This window comes from Primulina tabacum, chromosome 4 (assembly GCF_025594145.1).
Source record: "Primulina tabacum isolate GXHZ01 chromosome 4, ASM2559414v2, whole genome shotgun sequence".
Classification (NCBI taxonomy): domain Eukaryota; kingdom Viridiplantae; phylum Streptophyta; class Magnoliopsida; order Lamiales; family Gesneriaceae; genus Primulina; species Primulina tabacum.
In genome coordinates this window covers 45339196-45362039 of record NC_134553.1, presented here as the reverse complement: position 1 = coordinate 45362039, position 22844 = coordinate 45339196, and the positions used below count along the sequence as shown (strand labels likewise).

The 22844-nt window shown below is 33.3% G+C and overlaps 1 protein-coding gene across 2 annotated transcripts; it reads left to right on the top strand.

Moving 5' to 3' along the window:
* Positions 1-6055: 6055 nt before the first annotated feature.
* Positions 6056-9178, top strand: LOC142543423 (uncharacterized protein C24B11.05-like). 2 transcript variants are annotated; one of them, XM_075650671.1, is made up of 8 exons: positions 6060-6295; positions 6464-6529; positions 6642-6739; positions 6827-6864; positions 7194-7281; positions 7359-7568; positions 7664-7729; positions 8824-9178. In XM_075650671.1, exons 1-8 carry the CDS (start codon positions 6235-6237, stop codon positions 8974-8976), a joined length of 780 nt encoding a protein of 259 aa, XP_075506786.1. In that variant the 5' UTR covers positions 6060-6234; the 3' UTR covers positions 8977-9178. The 2 variants fall into 2 exon arrangements, with proteins under 2 accessions (XP_075506787.1, XP_075506786.1); XM_075650672.1 differs by lacking the exon at positions 7664-7729 and having other exon boundaries at positions 6056-6295.
* The last annotated feature ends 13666 nt before the right edge of the window (positions 9179-22844 follow it).

Here is a 22844-nt window from a genome sequence, read left to right as displayed (position 1 = left end):
ATTAATCAAGAAAAAGATCAGCCAGCCGCACTTCTTAGTCATTTTCCTGGTTTTGTGGCTGATGCAAAGTCTGAAACCAACCAAGGTATTCATATTGATTTTCTTACTGCACTCGAAATTAATAGTTTGCATGAAGTATGGGTCATTGATTCTGGTGCCACAGATCACATGTCAAATAAGTTAACTCATGTTTATGACTTTCGTTCTTTTTCTACACCTTCTCTGGTATCTGTAGCAAATGGGAAAAGTGCTCCGGTAAAGGGTAAGGGCAAAATTAAACTTGTTTCAGATACTATAGAGTCTGATGTTCTATTTGTTCCATCTTTTCCTTTTCAGTTGTTGTCTGTTCATAAACTGACATCTTCACTCAATTGTGAAGTTATATTTATTCCTTACAAGGTCATCTTTCAGGAACTCGTCACCAAGAAGATGATTGGTGAAGTATTTCATTTGCATGGTCTGTACTACTTCTCTCCTAACTCTCAGGTTACCAAGGGATTCCAAGTTGTTTCCTCTCCCATTACTGAGCAATATCTATGGCATCGCCGTCTCGCACATCCTTCAAATAATGTTCTTAGCAAGATAAATCGAGTCCTACCTAAAGAAACACTTGATTGTGATATCTGACATTTTTCTAAGTCCTCTAGGCTTCCTTTTAACTCATCATTGTCTCGTACTACTCAACCATTTGAGATTGTACATTCAGATGTTTGGGGGCCTTTTTCCTCCTCTCTAGATGGATTTAAATATTTTGTAACCTTTATTGATGATTTTTCTAGGGTTACTCCGGTATACTTATTGAAATCAAAAGGTGAAGTTTTTGAGTTCTTTAAGGATTTTCACATGTTGGTTACGACTCAATTTTCAGCTTATATTAAAGTTCTTCGATCTGACAATGGCACAGAATATATGTCTCATAACATGACAATATATTTGATTTCTAACGGAATATTGCATCAGACTAGTTGTGTCGATACACCTCAACAAAATGGGATTGCCGAACGTAAAAATCGTGACTTGCTTGAGAAAACTCGAGCCATAATGCTTCAAATGAATGTCCCAAAACAGTTTTGGTCTCATGGAATGCTTACTGCAACCTATCTTGTGAATCGCTTACCCAGTCGAGTGCTGGATTTTAAATGTCCTCTTGAAGTATTGCAGGACAAAGCACCAAATTTGTCTCATCTCAAAGTTTTTGGATGCACTTGTTTTGTACATGTCTCAACTACTCATCGTGACAAGCTTGATCCACGAGCTGTTAAGTGTATATTTCTTGGTTATTCTCAAACACAAAAGGGATACAAATGTTATGACGTTCTCTCCAAGAAACTATATGTGACTAGAGATGTCCGTTTTGCTGAACAAATTCCATACTTTTTGGCCCTTAGTCAGGAGGAGAAGCTGCCCGAGCTATTTCCTTTGCCCAGCATTGATTATGGTCATCAATCTACTCAAGATCTACATCCAAATCAAGGTACTTCAGAAAACTGTGATGATCGCTTGGATATCTCTATTGCTCCTTCCAGGGAAGTTATTATAGAATCACCCGAGCAAGGTCTTTCCCATACACAAGGTGATCAAATATCTTCCCGACGTAATCCTCCGCGGATGCGGCACCCTCCAACAAAACTGGCAGATTATGTTGCTCACACAGTGAGGTACCCTGTCACTAATTGTATGTCATACCAACGACTATCATCTTCGCATACAGCTTTCCTTACAACTATGTCAAATGGTCTGGAGCCCAAGAATTTTCATGAAGCCAAATCCCAGGCTGTTTGGCAAAAGCTATGCTTGAAGAATTAACTGCTCTTGCTAAGAACAAAACCTGGACTATAGTGTCTCTTCCCCTTGGAAAACATTCAGTTGGTAGTCGTTGGGTTTTTAAAACAAAGTTCAACTCCGATGGTTCTGTTGATAGGCATAAAGCACGCCTTGTTGCTCAAGGTTTCACCCAAAAATTTGGTGTCGATTACAGAGAAACTTTTGCCCCCGTTGCCAAGATGACCACGGTACGAGTTCTTTTATCAGGTGCTATCAATAAAGGGTGGTCTGTGTTTCAGATGGACGTAAAAAATGCATTCTTGCATGGTGATCTCGAGGAAGAAGTATTTATGAAGCTTCCTCCCGGGCATCCTCAAAGTGAAAATCCAAACTTGGTATGTCAACTCCATAAATCAATTTATGGGTTGAAACAAAGTCCCCGTGCATGGCACGCCAAGCTGAGCACCGCTCTTGAAGCTCTTGGTTTTAAAAGGAGCTCAGCTGATTCGTCCCTTTATGTCTTGCTTGGTTCAGTTGACACACTTGTAGTATTAATATACAGTGGATGATCTCATTATTATCGGGAATAATAATGAGTCCATTGCTCAATTAAAAACGAAACTTCAGCACATATTTCCAATCAAGGATCTTGGTTCATTGAAGTACTTTCTAGGAATTGAAATGGCGGCTTCCAGCAAAGGGCTATTCCTTAACCAACGTAAATACATTTTAGACTTACTTCAAGATGCTGAAATGTTACACACCAAACCCGTTGCTACTCTTCTCAATAGCAAATTGAGGCTTGCATCTCCAGAAAAAGTCCTCGACTCACCAAGCTATTATCAGAAACTTGTTGGAAAGCTCATCTACTTGACTATCACGAGACCGGATATTACGTTTGCAGTTAGTCTTGTTAGTCAACATATGCATGCCCCAACCATTCAACATCTAGGCATGGTAAAACGAATCCTGCGATATCTGAAAGGCACGATTGGTCGTGGGATAGTCATGACCCGTAATGGTCACACTAATATTATGGGATATACCGATTCTGATTGGGCTGGTAATGCACTTAATCGTCGCTCTACTACTGGTTATTGTATGTTTGTTGGTGGTAATCTGGTGTCTTGGAAAAGTAAAAAACAACTTGTGGTCGCTCGATCTAGCGCTGAGGCTGAGTATCGTGCGATGGCTTCCGCAGCATGTGAGCTTGTATGGCTTAACAGTCTTCTTATTGATCTAGGTTGTCCTAGCTCCATTCCTATGAAACTTTTTTGTGATAATCAGGCCGCTATGCACATTGCTGCTAATCCTGTGTTCCATGAAAGAACCAAACACATTGAAGTGGACTGTCACTACATTCGTCAACAAGTTCAATCCAAATTAATTGACACTCAATATGTACGTTCTAATGACCAACTAGCTGATGTGTTCACCAAAGTGTTGACGTCTACTCAGTTCCACAGGCTGTTGAGCAAGCTTGGATCCATAAATCCTTTGGATCCAGCTTGAGGGGAGTATCGAAGCATATAAGAATATTCTGTGTATAGAAATCTTGTGTATATATGTTATGCTAAATTAGTGGAGGTAATTAGAACTATTTTTAGTATAGGTAGATTCTTAAGATTTTTAACGTGTGATGGAGATTACTAGAGATATCTCTATATATACTTGTAATATGTAGGAAATACTGTATGAATGAGAATTTTCTCATTATCAATTTCTTCACTAACAAATCTTGAAACAAATTATTTATCTCGATAAATGCACAAGTTTTTCAATAAAAAAAAAAGAACTTTAAAAATAAAATTTTTTGTTCGAATAGGTTCGAACCGTTACCGAATGCTAGCCTTCCAAAATTGATTAGTGTTCTTACAGGATAAATAGCCAACAGCATAGATTCGTCAAGTAAAATTTTTTCTTTATCCATCATATAATATTAATTAGTGAATTTCCCGAGGAACTCAAAATATAAATTTATTACAGTATCCTCCAATAGTGTTAAACGTCATGGAATAATAATGGGGAGAAGCATCGTTTAAAATTAAAGATAAGATAATAATGTATGGAAAATAATTAGTATAAAAATAAAAAATATATAAAAATGTTTGTTATTATAATATTTGATTTGATTGATTAAATTTGAACTAAAATGATAAATTATTATTTTGATTTTTTAGTAATTAATAAAATATTAATAATATTATTTATTAAGAGTAATATTGTAATTTAAATTCAATGATTTAGTTAATGTAAGTTAAATGATTAATGATTTGATTGATATAAGATATATATAAATAATATGACCAAGTAAACATTTGATTGAATACTGATAAATTTAAGAGTAGGTCTTTTGTTAGACGGACAGTTAAATTTGCTCTTATTTATAATAAAAAAAAAGTAAACTTTTTTGCATAAAAATAAAAATTTTCATAAGTGACTCAAAGTAGAATATTCGTATTACAAAATTGGTTCGTGAGACTGTTTCACAAGTGTTTTTGTGTAGATTAATAATGTGAACTTCAAATAGCGTCTTGACATATTTTATATTACACAGTAATTTCTATTAAACTAATGATAAAATAAAATTAAAAATTGTCGCGACATTATGAAATCGGATGGAAACTTGCAGGAGACATCAAAGAAAGATCGTGGTCCTAAAGTCAGATTTAAACATGGAAATTTAATTTAATTTACTATGTTAGGTAGCTAGCAAGGTACCACGTTTTTTATATGTCTCATTTTTAATCTTATGTTGCAATAATCGAGTCTACAAATAAACATACCCAAATTTCAAGTTAAATTCATGGGATAATGAAATTATAGTTTACGGATATTTTCTCTACTACTTGGTTGAAAAGATTAATAACAGAATTATTTTAGAATCTTGGCAAAAGCTTGTATGAGACGATCTCACGTGTCGTATTTTATGAGACGGATATCTTATTTGGATCATCCATGAAAAAATATTACATTTTATGCCAAGAGTATTATTTTTTATTATGAATATCGGTATGATTGATCCGTCTCACAGATAAAGATTCGTGAGACCGTTTCACAAGAGACCTACTCTTGGATCTTTTGGGGTTGGACAAATTTGCTCTTCTTTAAAAGCTCAGATAATACCTAGAGCTTCAGTATTTGAAAAATCTCCAACTTTGTCAAATTTAACAAGTGTCGAATATTTTTTGAATCAAAAAAATTTCAATTACACTCAATATGTTGACATCTAACATGGATGTTACGACTTGTTTAAAAGAGAGCTTTTGGTTCAGTGACTATCCTCTAGATAATTTTTGGTGTGATTTAGTCGTTATCTTACGTGTAAGAAAGATCTCACACAATGTTTGAATTGATAAAGCTTATCAACATTTTTTTGGTCGAACTTGTCGCACATATTTGTGCAAATTAGAGTAATTTGTAGACTACTGTTTTTAATGAATATGCATCGAAAGGATAGCGACCGTGAGTTCCATCATCAAAAAAATCTCACATTTAAGTCGAGATCTCGAGTTCGAAATTTAATTATTTGTACTAAACATTGTCATGCACTTGCAATTTGTAAAACATGTTTATATAAACTTAACCTTATCAAATACAATATTTGCTTTTCATTATTAGAAGAATATTTATATAGCCTTTAATACATATTTATCAAATAACAGTAATGTATTCATTAAATCAGTGCCTGAATAATATGATGGTATCCCAAAAATATAGTCCTTACAATAAATATAGCAATTTTAATTAAGGAAAAACTTGTCTGAGTCGATTTCAAGATTCGTAATTTGTGAAACAAATATCTTATTTAGGTCATTCATGAAAAAATATAACTTTTTTTATACTAAGAATATTATTTTTTATTATGAATATATGTAGAATTGATTTATCTCATAAATAAAAATTCGTGAGATCGTCTGATAAGATATATGTTTTTTGACAAAAACTTGTGTGAGACGGTCTCACGGATCGTATTTTGTGAGACAGATCTCTTATTTGGGTCATCCATGAAAAAGTATTACTTTTTATCCTTAGAGTATTACTTTTTATCGTTATTATCGATAGGATTGACCCGTCTCACAAATAAAGATTCGTGATACCGTCTCACAAAAGACCCACTCATGTTCTTTGATTGAAGTCGCAAGCTTTTTTATTCTAGTTTTTGTTTATTAAATGGAAAGCGATTGGATGACTACGCCAAGCGTGTAGGTCCCACGCAGTGTCCCCCAAAATTAAACTCGCCTTCCTTCCTTAAGATCATATCCACCATTTTTGCCGGCCGTCTCCCTCCTTCCTTCCTTCCTTCCTTCCCTCCTATAAATAAACTTACTATCCTCTCTGAAAATCCTCTGTGTCTCATCAAACTCTACATCGCCAATAATCCCAGTGCTTTCAATTACAAATACCCAAAACCCATATTCCGAATTCTGTGAAGTTTCCCATTTTCAGGAGTAGTTTTTCTCCATTTCCATGGATTCTAGCTTGAACTCAGTCCTTGGCTCGGTTTCCCTTTTTGATTGTCTTCTTTTTGGTATATATTTGAACATCTTGCTCAAGTTCATTTGTGATTATTAATCGATGGAAAATGTCTAATGTGACTCTGTTTTTCATGACGCGAAACAGAGGAAGAGTAAAAAAAATGGATTATAAGTTATTCGTGGAGGAAATTTAAATGTTTGTTTTCTATTTTTGTGACCAGATTTGGATGACACCCTGTATTCTTCCCACACTGGAATTGGAAAAGCTCTGAAACAAAACGTTCAAGGTTTTATAATGTTTTTGGTGTAAGCTGAAAAAATTTATTTCTTTCATGAAAAATAGCTGCAAAAAATATGAATTTTCTTCACTGATTTCGTATCTAAATCTGGGTTTTGCAGATTTTCTTGTGGAAAAATGCGGATTCCCAGAATCTGAAGTGGTGAATGTTAACAGAGAATTCTTCAGAACTTATGGAAGCTCATTGGCTGGCCTCCGAGTATTTAAGCTCAAATTCTTGATGTTGATTTATTGAGTTTTTTCGATTAATCAAATAATTTAATTTAATTTTTCTATTTCTTTGCAGGCTTCAGGTTATGATATTAATCCAGATGAATATCACAGGTAACAGAAGAAATCATTTCTGGACTTGTAATAAATTTGAAATAAACTAGATTGTATTTTATATATTTTATTATTTACAATTAAATAATAAATAAAATGTTAAATTCATATATTAATTATTTATATATTAATTACACAAAATAAAATGAATTTTATATTTAACATAAAATACTGTATAAATATATAAGTGATTTTTTTTTTTTTGAAATGATATATATGTGATGTATTTGAAATGTATGTTGTTATTTTTCTTAAGATTTATCGATTGAAATACAATTTAAAAGTTTATCCGTATTTATATTTTTTTACTGTTTAATTTGCCTTGTCAGTTACGTACACGGAAGATTGCCATATGATTCGATCAAACCGAACATTCTACTACGTAACATTCTTGAAACGATCAAACAGCGAAAAATGGTGAGTAAATTTTTTTTATAAGCTGTTAAAAATTATGACATAGCAAAATTTAATTAAAACCCGAAAATATTTTGCAGATTTTCACGAATTCGGACAGAGTTCATGCGATGAATGCTCTGGATCGGTTAGGAATAAGGGATTGCTTCGAAAAGATCATCTGTTTCGAAACGATGAATCCAGATATATCGACATCTAAGGGTTCTGAAGAATTCCCAGTGCTGCTGAAGCCTTCAATGCAGGCTTTCAGGATCGCCATTGATGCAACGGGGATTGAACCACGGCGAATGGTATACACACGATGCGTTTGATATTTTTGTGATGTTTAATGGGATTTTATTCAACTTTTTCCCCTATTTTAATTTTTTCTGGTAATTTTTTTCAGTTGTTTTTTGATGACAATGTGAAGAATGTTGCTGCTGGCAAGGCTATGGGTTTTCGTACTGTTTTGGTGAGTTTATAAGAATTTTTTCTCTTCGATGGATTAAATTTTGCCATGTGTTATGTGTAGAAAATAACACAATTATTATTATTTTTATTTTTTTAAAAAAAGGAAATGTTACCAATTTGGTGTACGTCCCACTTGATCCATGAGTCTCCTCGTGATTCGGGTCTCGTGTTTTTAATTCAGAGCAGGTCTATTATTGTGACACGATCTCACAAATCTTTATCTGTGAAACGGGTCAATCCTACCGATATTCACAAAAAAAATTAATAATCTTAGCATAAAAAGTAATACTTTTTAATGAAAGACCAAAATAAGATATATATCTCACAAAATACGATCCGTGAAACCGTCTCACACAAGTCTTTGTCTTTAATTCAAATTTGCCAAAAAATACGGGGACAAGGGAATGGTTTGGTCATATTGTTTTTTTTAAAAAATTAATTCATCAACCGTGTTCATCTTTATATTCGTCGTTGATGTGAAATTTATCTATTGAACGTGATGAATCATATCAAATTTGTACATCACTATATGAGTGTCGGTGGACAGTAGCGGAGACAGTAATATGGCTTTATCCGTACTATAATTTTAAACTCTAGAATCTTTTAATATTTTAAATTGATATATCCGGACTAATATCACACTAATCCAAAAATATAAAAAATTTACATATAAATTTTTCTTAAACAATGGGCCACCCGGGCCCGCCACTGTCGGTAGGTATAAAAGTGATAACTATTGATGAAAAATATATCAAAATTATATATATTATATCGTGTTTGTGACATTACATTTAAGCGGTATATATAAAATGTTGATTTGATTTGTTGGATTGGCAAGTGACTTTCTGATAAATAGTGTGTAAAAACAATGTGATAGAACTTAAAAATAACTGTGGATATTTTAAGCAAGGTAAAAAGTTTCACCATCGATACCAAATTAAATTACTCTTTTTTGATAGAGAATTGTTGGCATTTTGAAAAGGGTATTCATGTCCAATTTTTTTTTTTGTGTGTGTAACTTTGAATATTGGAAATTTTTTTATGGACACATTTACAAAATCCCATTCTGATTTTTATTTATTTATTATTTTATAGGTTGGACAAGCAATAAAGAGCAAAGAAGCGGATTATGCGTTGGAAACAATAACCAATATGGTTCAACTGATTCCGGAAATATGGCAAAAAGAAGAGACCGACAAAAGGATTGTGCCGACCAGAAGCGAAATGGACTTGGTTGTGGGGGCATAATAGTCTTTGCACATATGTTGTCCGTGGACATGGTCCCTGTTTCTCCTGTACAATTCGTACATAATATAATAAAGTTGGTAAGTGTGTTTTGTCCATGGTGACATTGTGTCTGCACATAATTAACATTCACTTGTAATTGTTTCAACATATCGTTGACTCGCCTCGTTCCGGGTTTTCCTAGTATTTTAACTTAATTATACTATTTTAGGACGAAAAAAACAAACATTGTCTTATATTCGATCTTTTGTTCTGCTCAAGAACAAAACCTATTCCGCGTAAATCCAATTAGTCCAAGATAACTTCTAATCTTTGTAGGAAGGGAATTCACTCGATTACTAAACTTAGTTGTTATATATCTCTTTAGGAAATTGCGAGTGAATAGAATATGATCGATAAATATAATACAAGAGTTTTAAAAAAATCATGATATGTACACAAATATGCAATTGATAGCGGGGTGGACTGAAACGTCAGTTATTCGTTTTCTTAAAAACTATTAGGATTTTTTAAAAAAAAACTCTTACTAGCATCGGCCGAACACTTCATAAAATAATTAAAGTATTTTTGACGCCATTTTAAAATAACTCAACCAACTGACATTTAAAAATCCAAAGAAAATAGTGTAAAGCATAAAATCGTCAAACGTTTTACCAACCTAAAAACATTATTTGAAAAGTATAGCTCATACTATAACCTCTCAAAAACCACTCATAAACATAAATAAAAGTCATAAAAATATCTTTAACATAATCTTAAAATCATAATTCATAACTAGTGCGGAAAACTAGCGTCGGTCCTCGGGTTATGTACACCTTCAGTCCAGAAAAGTCAACCAACAAGACCTCCATTAACATTATTATCATAGTCACATGCATCAATCGCACCTAATTAGTCTAAAGACTCAGCACACCATAATCTTGATAACAGGTACTACATATACAGATAACATACAACAGTGAAAATATTTGTACTTAAAATAACATTTTCATGACATGTATAGACTTCAAACATAAACATTTTCATAAACATTTTTATAAACATTTTCGTAAACATTTTCATATCATCTTCAACATATTCATATACATATTATCATCAACATTTACGTATTTTTTTTCTTTTCGTTGAATTTAGATCGTTAATTGTGACTTTCGTGTTCATCTACGTCTACGTGTTGGGCAATAGATCCATCTACATGTAACCACAGTACTGGGCGACATGGACATCAACAACACTCTCATCGGTCAACTGAGCCATAGCCTTACGTATTAACATATCATCGTATACATATTCGTATCCACGGAAACACGATTGTCGGGCTCCCGCTTGGACCATAACCCTCACGATATTTCCAACATATCATCGTATTAGTCACAATTACTTCACTTCCTTCAACGTTTCATATTCTCATCACTTTATAAAATATAAACATGCATATAACGTTTTTATCTTTTAAACCAAGCATGCAACATATCTTTTAAATGTCCATAATAAATCATAAAATCCATAAAAATTTTAAAAATAACATTTTAACTTATAAATATCCATGAACATTTAAATAACATTTTGACACATTAAATCATATACATTTAAAATAATATTTTGAAATCATAAAAATTCATAAACATTTGAAATAATCATATCAGCATATAAAACAGCATTCAGGGCACTGCCATGACGTTCACTAGTTTTCGGGTGTAAAATTATCGTTTTACCCCTAGACGTAAAATTTCACGTTTTTGGCATTTTCATAATTTCATTGACTCTAACATATCCCAAATAATTATTTAGGCTTACATGAATTTTCTCATATTTTTATTTAGCTTAAATCGAGGACTTTTAAATTAATATTTAAATATAACATATTAACGCGTTTTAATCTCGAATTAAACCAAACCTTAGTATAAAATTTTCAAATTAAAAAGTTAGACTTTTAATAATTATTTGAGCTTAAATATAATTTTTCATATTTTTATTAAGCTAAAAACTAGGATTTTCAATTAATTCTTTAATTAGCGTTTCGTGAGGCGATTAAATCCCGGATAAATCCAAAACTCATTATTTTGATCCCAAATTTTAAATATAACATTTTATTATCTATTCTACCCTTGTGAGCCATGAACCACACCCGTGGACCAATGGTTCTAATTTTACTTCTTAATAATTCGAAATTGACACCTTGTCGAACCACCCGAGCCAACTCCCAAAATACTCGAGCCACGCCCAAGCCACTTTGAGCCAAACCTGAGCCAACTCATCTATGAACCCTACTGACCAGCCCCAAGCCCAGGAACCAGCCCTTGGCTCGTGTTAAAGCCCCTGCACCCTGGACCCAATTGCATGTGTGTGTGTGCATGTGAGGTGTTTTGGTGCACTAGGACTCCTTCTCCTTCTAGGACACTACCAGCTGTTAACCACTCAACCCCTCATGACCCTGACCATCCCTGGACCACGCCCAGACCCAGCCTAGACCAGCCCAACCCCTGCACCCGCGCAGCAAACCACCAGCAACCAGCAGCAGCCGCGCGACTCCATGCTTCACACGTTCTCATGTTTTTGCTCGAGCCCTCCCTGAACCAAACCATACCATCCCCTGTCCCAACCATGTACCATCTTCTCTAGACCCTAAAGGACTAGCCTGGCTCGCCCAAGCCAGCCGCGAGCCACCCCCTGCAGCCTTCTTCCCATGCGCGTGCTTTGGAAGAGTCCTTGCACCAACGGACTCTTCCTAGCTCGCTGCCCCTTGAGTCCTAGCCATGCTAGGACTCTACCAGCCCTCACACCTGACCCTCCTCGAGCCCTAGCCAGCCCTGGCCAAGCCCCGTGACCAATGCATAGAAACCGAGCCATAGCATGAAGAAAAAACCAAACCAATCCCACGATTCCTCTCTGAATTGATGCCTACGGTTTCCAGCCTTGCTTTTTCATGTTTGCAGCTTATTTGGTGTGTTTCTAGGACCCTAAACTTTGTGTAAAACACCCTTAATCCATATCCTAACCATGGCAGCCCCTTAACACAAATTAAACATGATTTTTGAACTAAAACACAAGAGTTTAACACACACATATGCATAGTTACGAAAATATCATGACGTGCAATTTGTTTTCATTCAACACATGTTCAAATAAATATTATAATGTGATAAATGATTGAAGGAAAAAATATGGTGTGACTTGGCATTTTAAACGCACGATTTTAATTGACAAATCAAAAAACGACGACGAGAAGACGACGGCTTGAACTCTTGCAAACTTCTGAACTTTTCTCCTTGAAATCATGGTGTGTGCCGTGACTTTGCTTAGGAAGAAGAGTTTGAAGGATTTGGGGTAGGGGAGGCGTGAGTTTATGATTAAATTATGGAGAAATTTTGAGTTTAAATAATAATTAAACATTGTTAGTTTAGGTCCATTAGAAAAATTAATTAGACCCAATAGTGTTTAATTAAAATACTAAAAATTATTTAGCTAAGTTTGTGAATTTATTAGCCGGGTTGCCAAAACATTCATATTTTTGTTGAAAAACCAACACCGATAAAATTTACGTCACGACATATAAAATAACCTCAAAACCCCTTATTTTCAAAAATAATAAAAAACATCAATCATATTTTAAATAATTAAAAACAATTATTTAATAAAAATATTTTTTATTTTTCAGCCATCGGTCTCCGTTCCTCGATCGCAACTCGAATAACCTTTAAAAATATATTTTAAAGCAACCATGTAGAAAAATATATTTTAAACATGTCAATATGCAAAACATAATTAATTTATGTAATTAAAACAATTAATTGAAATATACAAGAAATTTAATAACTTGTATGCATGTGGTTCGCATGGACCTTTAAATTTTCGAGTCGTTACAGTGATCCGAGAGACCTAGGCCGTTTCGACATGTAATATCTATGTATATGCCTTCAAAAAGCCAAAAAAAAAAAAATCAATTTTATAATATTAAAAAATGTAAAATTTGTTGAAAAATATATTTAAAATGTGAGTATTGAATATTTGAATGTTGAATATTTGAATGTTGAAAATAAGAGTTGTAAATATTGAAAATTAGTGTGTGATGATGTAGGTAATGATGTATTTTATTTTTGGATTATTTGTAAAGATTTCCTATAAATAGATCTCTCATTTGTGAAGAAAATCACAATTGAGTAGAGAGAAAAATATTATAAAGTGTGTAGTTTGGTAAATTTTGAGAGTTTGAGATTTTTACTTTTTACCATAAATTTTTACTTTTTCACAACACGTTATCAGCACGAAGCTCTAAAAGTCCTACATACTTTTCCAAGCTCCAAACAGAAGAAAAAGGTAACAAAAATAATTATATTTATTTTACTGTTATTTATTTATTGTGTATTTATTTAATATACAATATAATGTTATTATTAGAAATAATAAAAATAAATTTTTCATAAACTTGTTATAAATCCTGGGAGGATGTTAAGACGACATCCCACACTCCCGGTAAGGGATACGACAAGTATAAAAGCCTATAAGGTTTTTAAACAAAATAAATTATGACACTCATTATAATATTATGATATGATATACATAATTATTTAAACATGTCTAATATTATATATATCATATTATTATCATAAAATTATACAAATACATACCTTTATTTTTTTTGTACCCCAACGGTCATAAATGGTAAACAACGGCTATTTTTTGCCCTATAAATATGATCTCACAAACACATTCCATCACTCCAACTTTCTCTTCTTCTCTAAAAATTATTCATCATCAAATTTTTCGAAGAAAAAAGAAGATGGCTTTCTCAAGGTTATTTTTAATTATTTTGGTTATCATACTCACGAGTCTTTTATTTATCGGAGAATATCCTCCTCGTGTGTTTTCTTTATTTTTACAAATACTTGTACTTGTTGTTTATCCGTTACTTTGTATTGCAATAATTATTAACTAATAAAATGCATCGTAATTTTTTAGTACCACCATGTCAAATTTAACAAAGCTCGAATTTGTTGCGCTCGACATCACGGGAAAGAATTATATGCCATGGACTCTAGATGTAGAAATGCATCTTGAGTCATTGGGTCTAAGCGAGACCATTAAAGAAAATGGCATATGCACGTCACAAGAAAAGGCAAGAGCCATGATATTTTTGCGTCGACATCTCGACGATGGATTGAAATGTGAATATCTGACTGAAAAAAATCCCATGGCTTTGTGGAAGGGATTAAAAGAAAGATTCGAACATATAAGAGAAGTTATACTTCCGACCGCCCGGGATGAATGGAATACATTGAGATTCCAAGACTTTAAAAAAGTCAGTGATTACAATTCGGCGATGTATAGAATAATCTCGCAATTAAAATTTTGTGGACATGAGGTCACAGAATCTGAGATGCTTGAAAAAACATTTTCCACGTTTCATGCATCAAATATTACTCTACAGCAACAATATAGAGTACGTGGATTCGCGAGATATTCTGAACTCATCGCCTGTCTTCTTGTGGCGGAAAAAAACAACGAGCTATTAATGAGAAATCATCAGTCCCGACCCACTGGATCAACAGCATTTCCAGAAGTAAATGCTGTAAGTAAAAATGAATTTAAACCTGGAAACCAAAATCAAATTCAAAGACAAGGTTTTGGTCGAGGTCGAGGTCGAGGTCGTGGACGTGGACGTGGACGTGGAATTGGCCGTGGTCGTGGTCAAGGCCGTGGTTTTGAAAATAATCGAGATAGTTATTTTTATAACTCATCTCAAAAGAACGTCCCAAACCATCCACAGAAAAGGCATCATGAGAATACAAGTGTTAATGAGAAGCACTCAAAAAGATATGAAAGTTCTTGTTACAGATGTGGTACTCCAGGACATTGGTCCAAAGTTTGTCGAGCCCCTGAGCACCTTTGTAAACTTTATAAAGAATCATTAAAGGGGAAAGAAAAGGAGACCAACTTCACTGAACGCAGTGACCGTTTGAGTGATTCAACTCATTTTGATGCTGGTGATTTTATGAATGATTTCTCTGGAAATGATCAATATGTTGGTGGGATAGAAATGAACAATATTGATGCTGCAAATTTTCTCAACGATTTCTCTGAAAATGAACAATATAATGGTAGAATATAAATGTACAATAATCTATTTTTCATGTATTCATAGAATAATGTTTTATTATAATTATGATTTGTGTTATATTTAAATATATATTGCAAGTAATTTATTTCATTGCATATTTTTTTGAAGTTCAAATATGGAAAATGCTATGAGCAAAGCTGAAGTTTGCATACCCGATAGTAGTACAACGCACACTATCCTCCGAGATAAAAGATATTTCTTGGAACTAAAACCAACAAAAACAACGGTGAATACAATATCAGGTCCTGTAGACTTGATTAAAGGATGTGGTAAAGCACAATTTTTGTTACCTAATGGTACAAAATTTTTGATCAATGATGCTTTATATTCACCACAATCGAAAAAAAATTTGTTGAGTTTTAATGATATATATTCCCATGGGTATGATACTCAAACAATGAATGAAAGGAATGAGAAATATATGTGTCTTATCACATATAAATCAGGAAAGAAATATGTGATTGAAAAACTACCAATGCTCCCTACTGGATTGCATTATACACATATAAGTCCCATTGAATCAAACATGGTAGTTGATAATTCTTCGATATTAACCAATTGGCATGATCGATTGGGACATCCTGGTTCAACAATGATGCGAAGAATTATAGAAAATACACATGGTCATCCACTGAAAGACCAGAAGATCTTTCAGAATAATAAGTTTCAATGTAAAGCATGTTCTCTTGGAAAACTTATTATAAGACCATCACCAGTCAAAATCCAAACTGAATCACCAATGTTTCTTGAACGTATTCAGGGTGATATTTGTGGACCAATCCATCCACCATGTGGACCATTCAGATACTTTATGGTATTGATTGATGCCTCCAGCAGATGGTCACATGTATGTTTATTATCAACTCGAAATGTTGCATTTGCAAGATTACTTGCTCAAATAATAAAATTGAGGAATCAATTTCCCGATTATACAATCAAGAAAATTAGACTTGATAATGCTGGTGAATTTACTTCCCAAACTTTCAATGGTTATTGTATGTCTATGGGAATCATTGTTGAGCATCCTGTTGCTCATGTACATACACAGAATGGATTGGCTGAATCATTGATTAAACGTCTGCAAATGATTGCTAGACCAATGATAATGAAAACAAAGCTCCCTATTTCTATATGGGGACATGCAATTTTACACGCTGCTTCATTAATTCGCATCAGACCAAGTGCATATCATAAATACTCCCCATTGCAGCTTGCATTTGGTAAAGAACCAGACATTTCTCATCTGAGAATTTTTGGATGTATGGTGTATGTGCCTATTGCACCACCGCAACGAAAGAAAATGGGACCTCAAAGAAAGGTTGGAATTTATATCGGTTACGATAGTCCATCAATCATTCGATATATTGAACCTCAGACAGACGACGTGTTCACAGCACGTTTTGCTGATTGTCATTTTAATGAGGAAATCTTCCCAATGTTAGGGGGAGAACAGAAACATACCGAAAAAGAAATTACATGGTATGTATCATCATTGTTACATCTGGATCCAAGAACAAAACAATGTGAAAAAGATGTACAACAAATTGTACACTTGCAAAGAATAGCAAATCAAATACCAGATGCATTTGCAGACACAAAAGGGGTAACTAAATCATATATACATGCTGCAAATGCCCCTGCTCGAATTGAAATTCCAAAGAAACAAATGGAAGATACTCATGATGTCATTAAACGCCTGAAGCGTGGAAGGCCAGTCGGTTCCAAGGATAAAAATCCTCGAAAAAGAAAATTCATAGAGAAACACGATGATCACAAAATAAAGAATGACGTTTCTGAAGAAACACATGATGATCACAAAATAGAGAATGGTGTTATTGAAGAAACACATGATGATGAAAATGTTCTATCAGAACCACAAACTGACGAGAATCATGAAATCTCTATCAATTATATTAATACTGGAAAAATATGGAACCGAAAAGATATAGATGAAATTGATGATATATTTTCTTATAATGTGGCAATCGACATCATAAATGATAACGAAGATCATGAACCAAAATCTTTTGGTGAATGTAAAAATCGGCAGGATTGGATAAAATGGAAAGATGACATCCAGGTTGAATTAAATTCGCTAAATAAACGTAATGTTTTTGGACCTATAGTCCTTACACCTGAAGGTGTAAAACCTGTTGGATACAAATGGGTTTTTATTCGAAAGCGAAATGAGAAAAATGAAATAGTAAGATATAAAGCTCGACTTGTTGCACAAGGTTTTTCTCAAAGGCCTGGAATTGATTATGAAGAAACGTATTCTCCTGTGATGGATGCAATTACGTTTCGGTATTTGATTAGCTTGGCGGTATCTGAAAATTTAGAAATGCGTCTTATGGATGTTGTTACAGCTTACTTATATGGATCACTTGATAGTAATATATATATGAAAATCCCTGAAGGATTTAAGATGCCTGAAGCACAAAGTTCAAAACCCAGGGAATGTTATTCTGTGAAATTACAAAGATCATTATATGGGTTAAAGCAATCAGGTCGAATGTGGTATAATCGACTAAGTGATCACTTGATGAAAAAGGGATATGTAAATAATTCAATATGCCCTTGTGTTTTCATTAAGAAAACAACATCCGGATGCGTAATTATTGCTGTATATGTTGATGATTTAAACATCATTGGAACGAATAAAGAAATTCAAGAAGTTGTGTCATACTTGAAGGAAGAATTTGAAATGAAGGATCTTGGAAAAACCAAGTATTGTCTGGGTTTACAAATTGAACAAAAAGAATGTGGAATGTTTGTTCACCAGACAAATTATACAGAAAAGATCCTTAAACGTTTTAATATGGATAAAGCAAATCCTTTAAGTACTCCAATGGTTGTTAGATCATTAAACATAGAAAAGGATCCATTCCGTCCATGTGAAGATGATGAAGATATTCTTGGTCCAGAAGTACCATATCTAAGTGCCATCGGTGCCCTTATGTACCTTACAAATTGTACAAGGCCTGATATATCTTTTGCCGTGAATCTGTTGGCAAGATTTAGCACATATCCAACAAAGAGACACTGGAACGGAATTAAACATATATTTCGTTATCTACGAGGAACGACAGACTTGGGACTTTTGTATTCAAAAGATGCTAATCCAAGTATAATTGGTTATGCTGATGCTGGATACTTATCTGATCCACACAAGGCACGTTCCCAAACTGGATATGTATTTACTCGTGGAGTCACTGCAATATCTTGGCGTTCTCAGAAACAAACGCTCGTAACAACTTCATCAAATCATGCCGAGATTATTGCACTACATGAAGCAAGTCGTGAATGTGTGTGGTTAAAATCAATGACCCAACATATCCAAATTTCATGCGGATTATCATCTGATGAGAAGCCTGTGATACTATATGAAGATAATGCTGCATGTGTTGCTCAAATGAAAGAAGGATACATAAAAAGCGACAGAACTAAACATATTCCTCCTAAGTTCTTCGCATTCACTAAGGAGCTAGAGAAGAATAAATATATTGATGTTCGTCACATTCAATCAAGTGAAAACTCATCAGATCTCTTCACAAAGGCACTTCCTACGTCAATATTCAGAAAGCACATATATAATATTGGGATGCGCAATCTACGAAATTTGTGAAGAATTGTTCGTGTCAACATGAGGGGGAGTTTACGTGACTGCACTCTTTTTTCCTTACTATGGTTTTTATCCCAATGGGTTTTTCCTAGTAAGGTTTTTAACGAGGCAGTATAAAAACACGTAATGAAGACAATCATTATGATCATCATCACAAGGGGGAGTGTTGAAAAATATATTTAAAATGTGAGTATTGAATATTTGAATGTTGAATATTTGAATGTTGAAAATAAGAGTTGTAAATATTGAAAATTAGTGTGTGATGATGTAGGTAATGATGTATTTTATTTTTGGATTATTTGTAAAGATTTCCTATAAATAGATCTCTCATTTGTGAAGAAAATCACAATTGAGTAGAGAGAAAAATATTATAAAGTGTGTAGTTTGGTAAATTTTGAGAGTTTGAGATTTTTATTTTTTACCATAAAATTTTACTTTTTCACAACAAAATTTATGTAGATACGGACGAACCATTAATTTTTCAAAACTTTATATAATCTTTAGTCTAAAAACGTGTTTCATGAAAAAGGCATACACTTGCACTATATAACACCACATTTTTAGTGACTTTATAAGTCTTCAGAGTGGGAATCAAATTAAGATAAGCACAGTCACTTTTGTCATCTTTATTACCGTACGTTTGGTAGGGTGATTAGGTGGACCTAGTCACATGTTTGGTAGGGGTGATTATTTAATCAAGTCTATCTCTCCTATGAATGATTAGGTTACATTAGGTGCGATAAAATAATCACTTCTCATCCACTAGGATTATTTATCACACTCTTAATCTATCCTATTTTTTCAATTTTACCATTCTCCTAAATTCAAACCCATCACCACTTCCCTACACCGACTGACGGCCGACCATCGCCCGACCGCCGTCGACTGTCGCCGACCACCGCCGCCACCGACCACCCCCTCCTCCTGTCGGCCGATAGCCGTCGTCGCCGCCTCCGGCCGGTCGACCACCGTCGACCGCCGCCGCCGACCGCCGCCACAAAACTGAAAGGGTAATTTTTTCAATTCATCAAAAGATTATTATTTATCTCATTCTTAGAAATCATACCAAACATAATATTATTTTATCCTTATCTACTTCTATCATTCTTTTTATCATTTCTCTCTTAATCATTTCATTATTTTATCCTCCAACCAAACGTAGCCTTACATTATAAAAATCGAATTTGAAGACCGTATTTGGTCACAAATATTGTTAATATGTCAAAATATATTGTTCCAAATTATAATAAACTATAAATACATTGTAATTATTTATATTCAGGTGTGAATGATTATTCTTTGTCAAGACGTAACATTCCAATAACTAAATATTTAAATCGTGACGTGTTGCTTATTTTGTAGGAAATACATTGTAATTTTATATATAGGTGTGAATGGTGATTCTTTCTCGAGACATAACATTCCGACTACTAAATATTTAAATCGTGACGCGTTGCTTATTTTTGTAGGAAAATGTGACACAATATTTTGAGTTACACATGTATGAATGATAGCAATAATGTGATGAGTAATTTATTTCTTGTACATCAAGTTGTTGATGTTGTTCCGTTTGATCTGGTTAGACGTAAAAAATATATGTCAGATCTTAATAGACAATATTGTCTATGTTGGAGACAGAGCCAACGGTAGAGAAGAGTAAGATTAATATATAAGAGATATGAGATAGCATCAGCAGATAAGACATCCACTTTCCCAGACTTATGGGCCTAACAGCCCAACTCATTAGCACCGAATTAGGTGCATTCTACGCTACCACGAGTATAAAAAATTAAAGTTGTGTATTGTTTAAAAGCTGTATCTTTTAACCTAACCATAAGCGCTTGATCTCAACAATTGGTATCAGAGCGGTTGCATGTGTTCAATTATCCTTCTTGGGGGAAATGTTGAGTTAAACCTGCATGAGTGAAAATAGTATTAGGATTAGTGATATCTTTGGAAGTTCTCGTGTGTAAAGCTGTTGACGTTGCGCTATTTGATGTGGTTGGCTATATGAATAGGAAAAGAGTGACCCTAGATTTTAACGATAATATTGTCTCTCCTAAGTATATAGCTGACATGGGGAAATGGTAATAGTGGTCTCTAAAATATATGAGACAGCACCATCAGATACACATGCATCTTTCGGACTCATGAACCTAATAGGTTGAGTCATTAACATCTAAGTATTTGCACTCTATACTTTCACAAATATAACAAAATAAAATGTATCTTGATAAACATTTATATTTTTAACCTAATGATAAATATTTGATCCTAAGCCCATATTTTATTATATCGACAAACGACCTTCCAAGTTTTGTGCTCCAATCTCTAATAAATTAGTAGGTGTGAAACCTGCTTTCTAAATTGGATATGACAGATATCAATGTCAATGGTTGTGTCAGTTTAATATAATTAATTCAATAAGAATATAATAAGAATATAACTTGATTCAAAATTGATATCTATTTAAAATTTAAATTGGACGAACTACAACATGAATAATTATTTTATTTTTATTCAATGTGTAGTTAAAATGTATGATCGAATATTTGTCGTTTTACTAAAAATTATAGCTAGCGGTAATGGTGCAATTCAAATTTTTTAAACCGCATAGCAGCTCAAGTACTACGGTTCGATCGCTCTACTAAGCTGGGACAATTATTGCACCCTACAATCTCTTTTCCAATAATTGCACTCATTGCAATAAATGAGAATCGAATCCGTGACATGGGCTCTGATACCAATTGTAGGACTGAACGCTTGCCGCTTTACTAAAAGCTATAGTTTGTGGTAATGGTGCAAATCAAATTTTTTAAAACGCACAGTAATTCAAGCATCACGGTTCGATCGTTCTACTAAGTAAGACAATTATTGCACTCAACATAAAATAATATTCAACTAAACAACTAAACAGAAGGGGGAAAAAGAATGTAATATGTAGACCCGCTTCAAGCCATAAATCAAAAAGGAATTATTATCTCTTAAAAATCCAAATCGGGAAGAAAACTTTATCATTCGATTCCAGTTCTTGGAAACAAGAAACCAAAACAAAAATTGAAACAGAAGTAATGTGAACCTGTGATCACGATTATGTTATAATATCTGGTTTTATGGTCGAGAAGATTTATCTGAATTTTAGACCAAACCGATATTTTTAATTTGATTAAAAAATTACATATTCATAATATTTTGTAATATAATTATTTGATTACTAAATTTAAATGGTTTGGCCATCTACGAGTTGTACATAGTTACCATTAACTTAAATAACTAAATTTCAATTGGGATGTTTAGTTTCTATTGTGATGCTCGAGTGTTTCAACACTTTCAATAATTAAAAAAAAAAAAACAAGAAAAAAAACTAAATTTGTCATAAACTGAAATATAAATATTTATGGTTAAAAAATATACATAATTAGAAGCCAGTTTTAACAATATTAAAACCAAAATTATATAGAGACATAAATATAGAACAAAAATTAGAATTTTTTTCAATTTTATGATCTTTAAAAATCTAAATAGATTGTGATCTCTATAATTCAATAAAAAAAAAAAACTTTGTATTTAAAACCTATGAAACTCGTCAATACTCTTTTTTTTAACATAAAAACTTTTTTAACACAACCGTATAAGTGAATTTTGTGATAAAGATCTCTTATTGAGTATAGATATGGTTTTAGTTCAATAATCAAACCAAATGGATACTTTTTTTAAAGTGAGAAACCAAATGGATAATTTTATATATGTGAAAAATGTTAAAATACATCCAATTTGGCATCCCATCGACTTCTCATATGATCTATGACATAGTGTTGTTGTGTCTCGATTTGTTTATTTTTTTTTTTTTTGAACGCTTTATGTTGAGTTCTAAGTTGTCTTAATGTCTTGGCGATAAATTTGTTTTCGATTAAAACTCCTGTTGCACATACGAGAAATTAACCTCAAGAAATTATGTTGGGCAGGATTCATGAAGAGTAGATTGTTGGATCAATTATTTATATGGGCTTATATGTGAATAATTATGTGTTGTGGGTTGTCTATTAAGTTGAACCCAAAATAAAGTGATCAATTAATAGGTTCGGGTTATTGGGCTTTAATGTATCTAATGGGTTGTGGGCCTTTAATGTG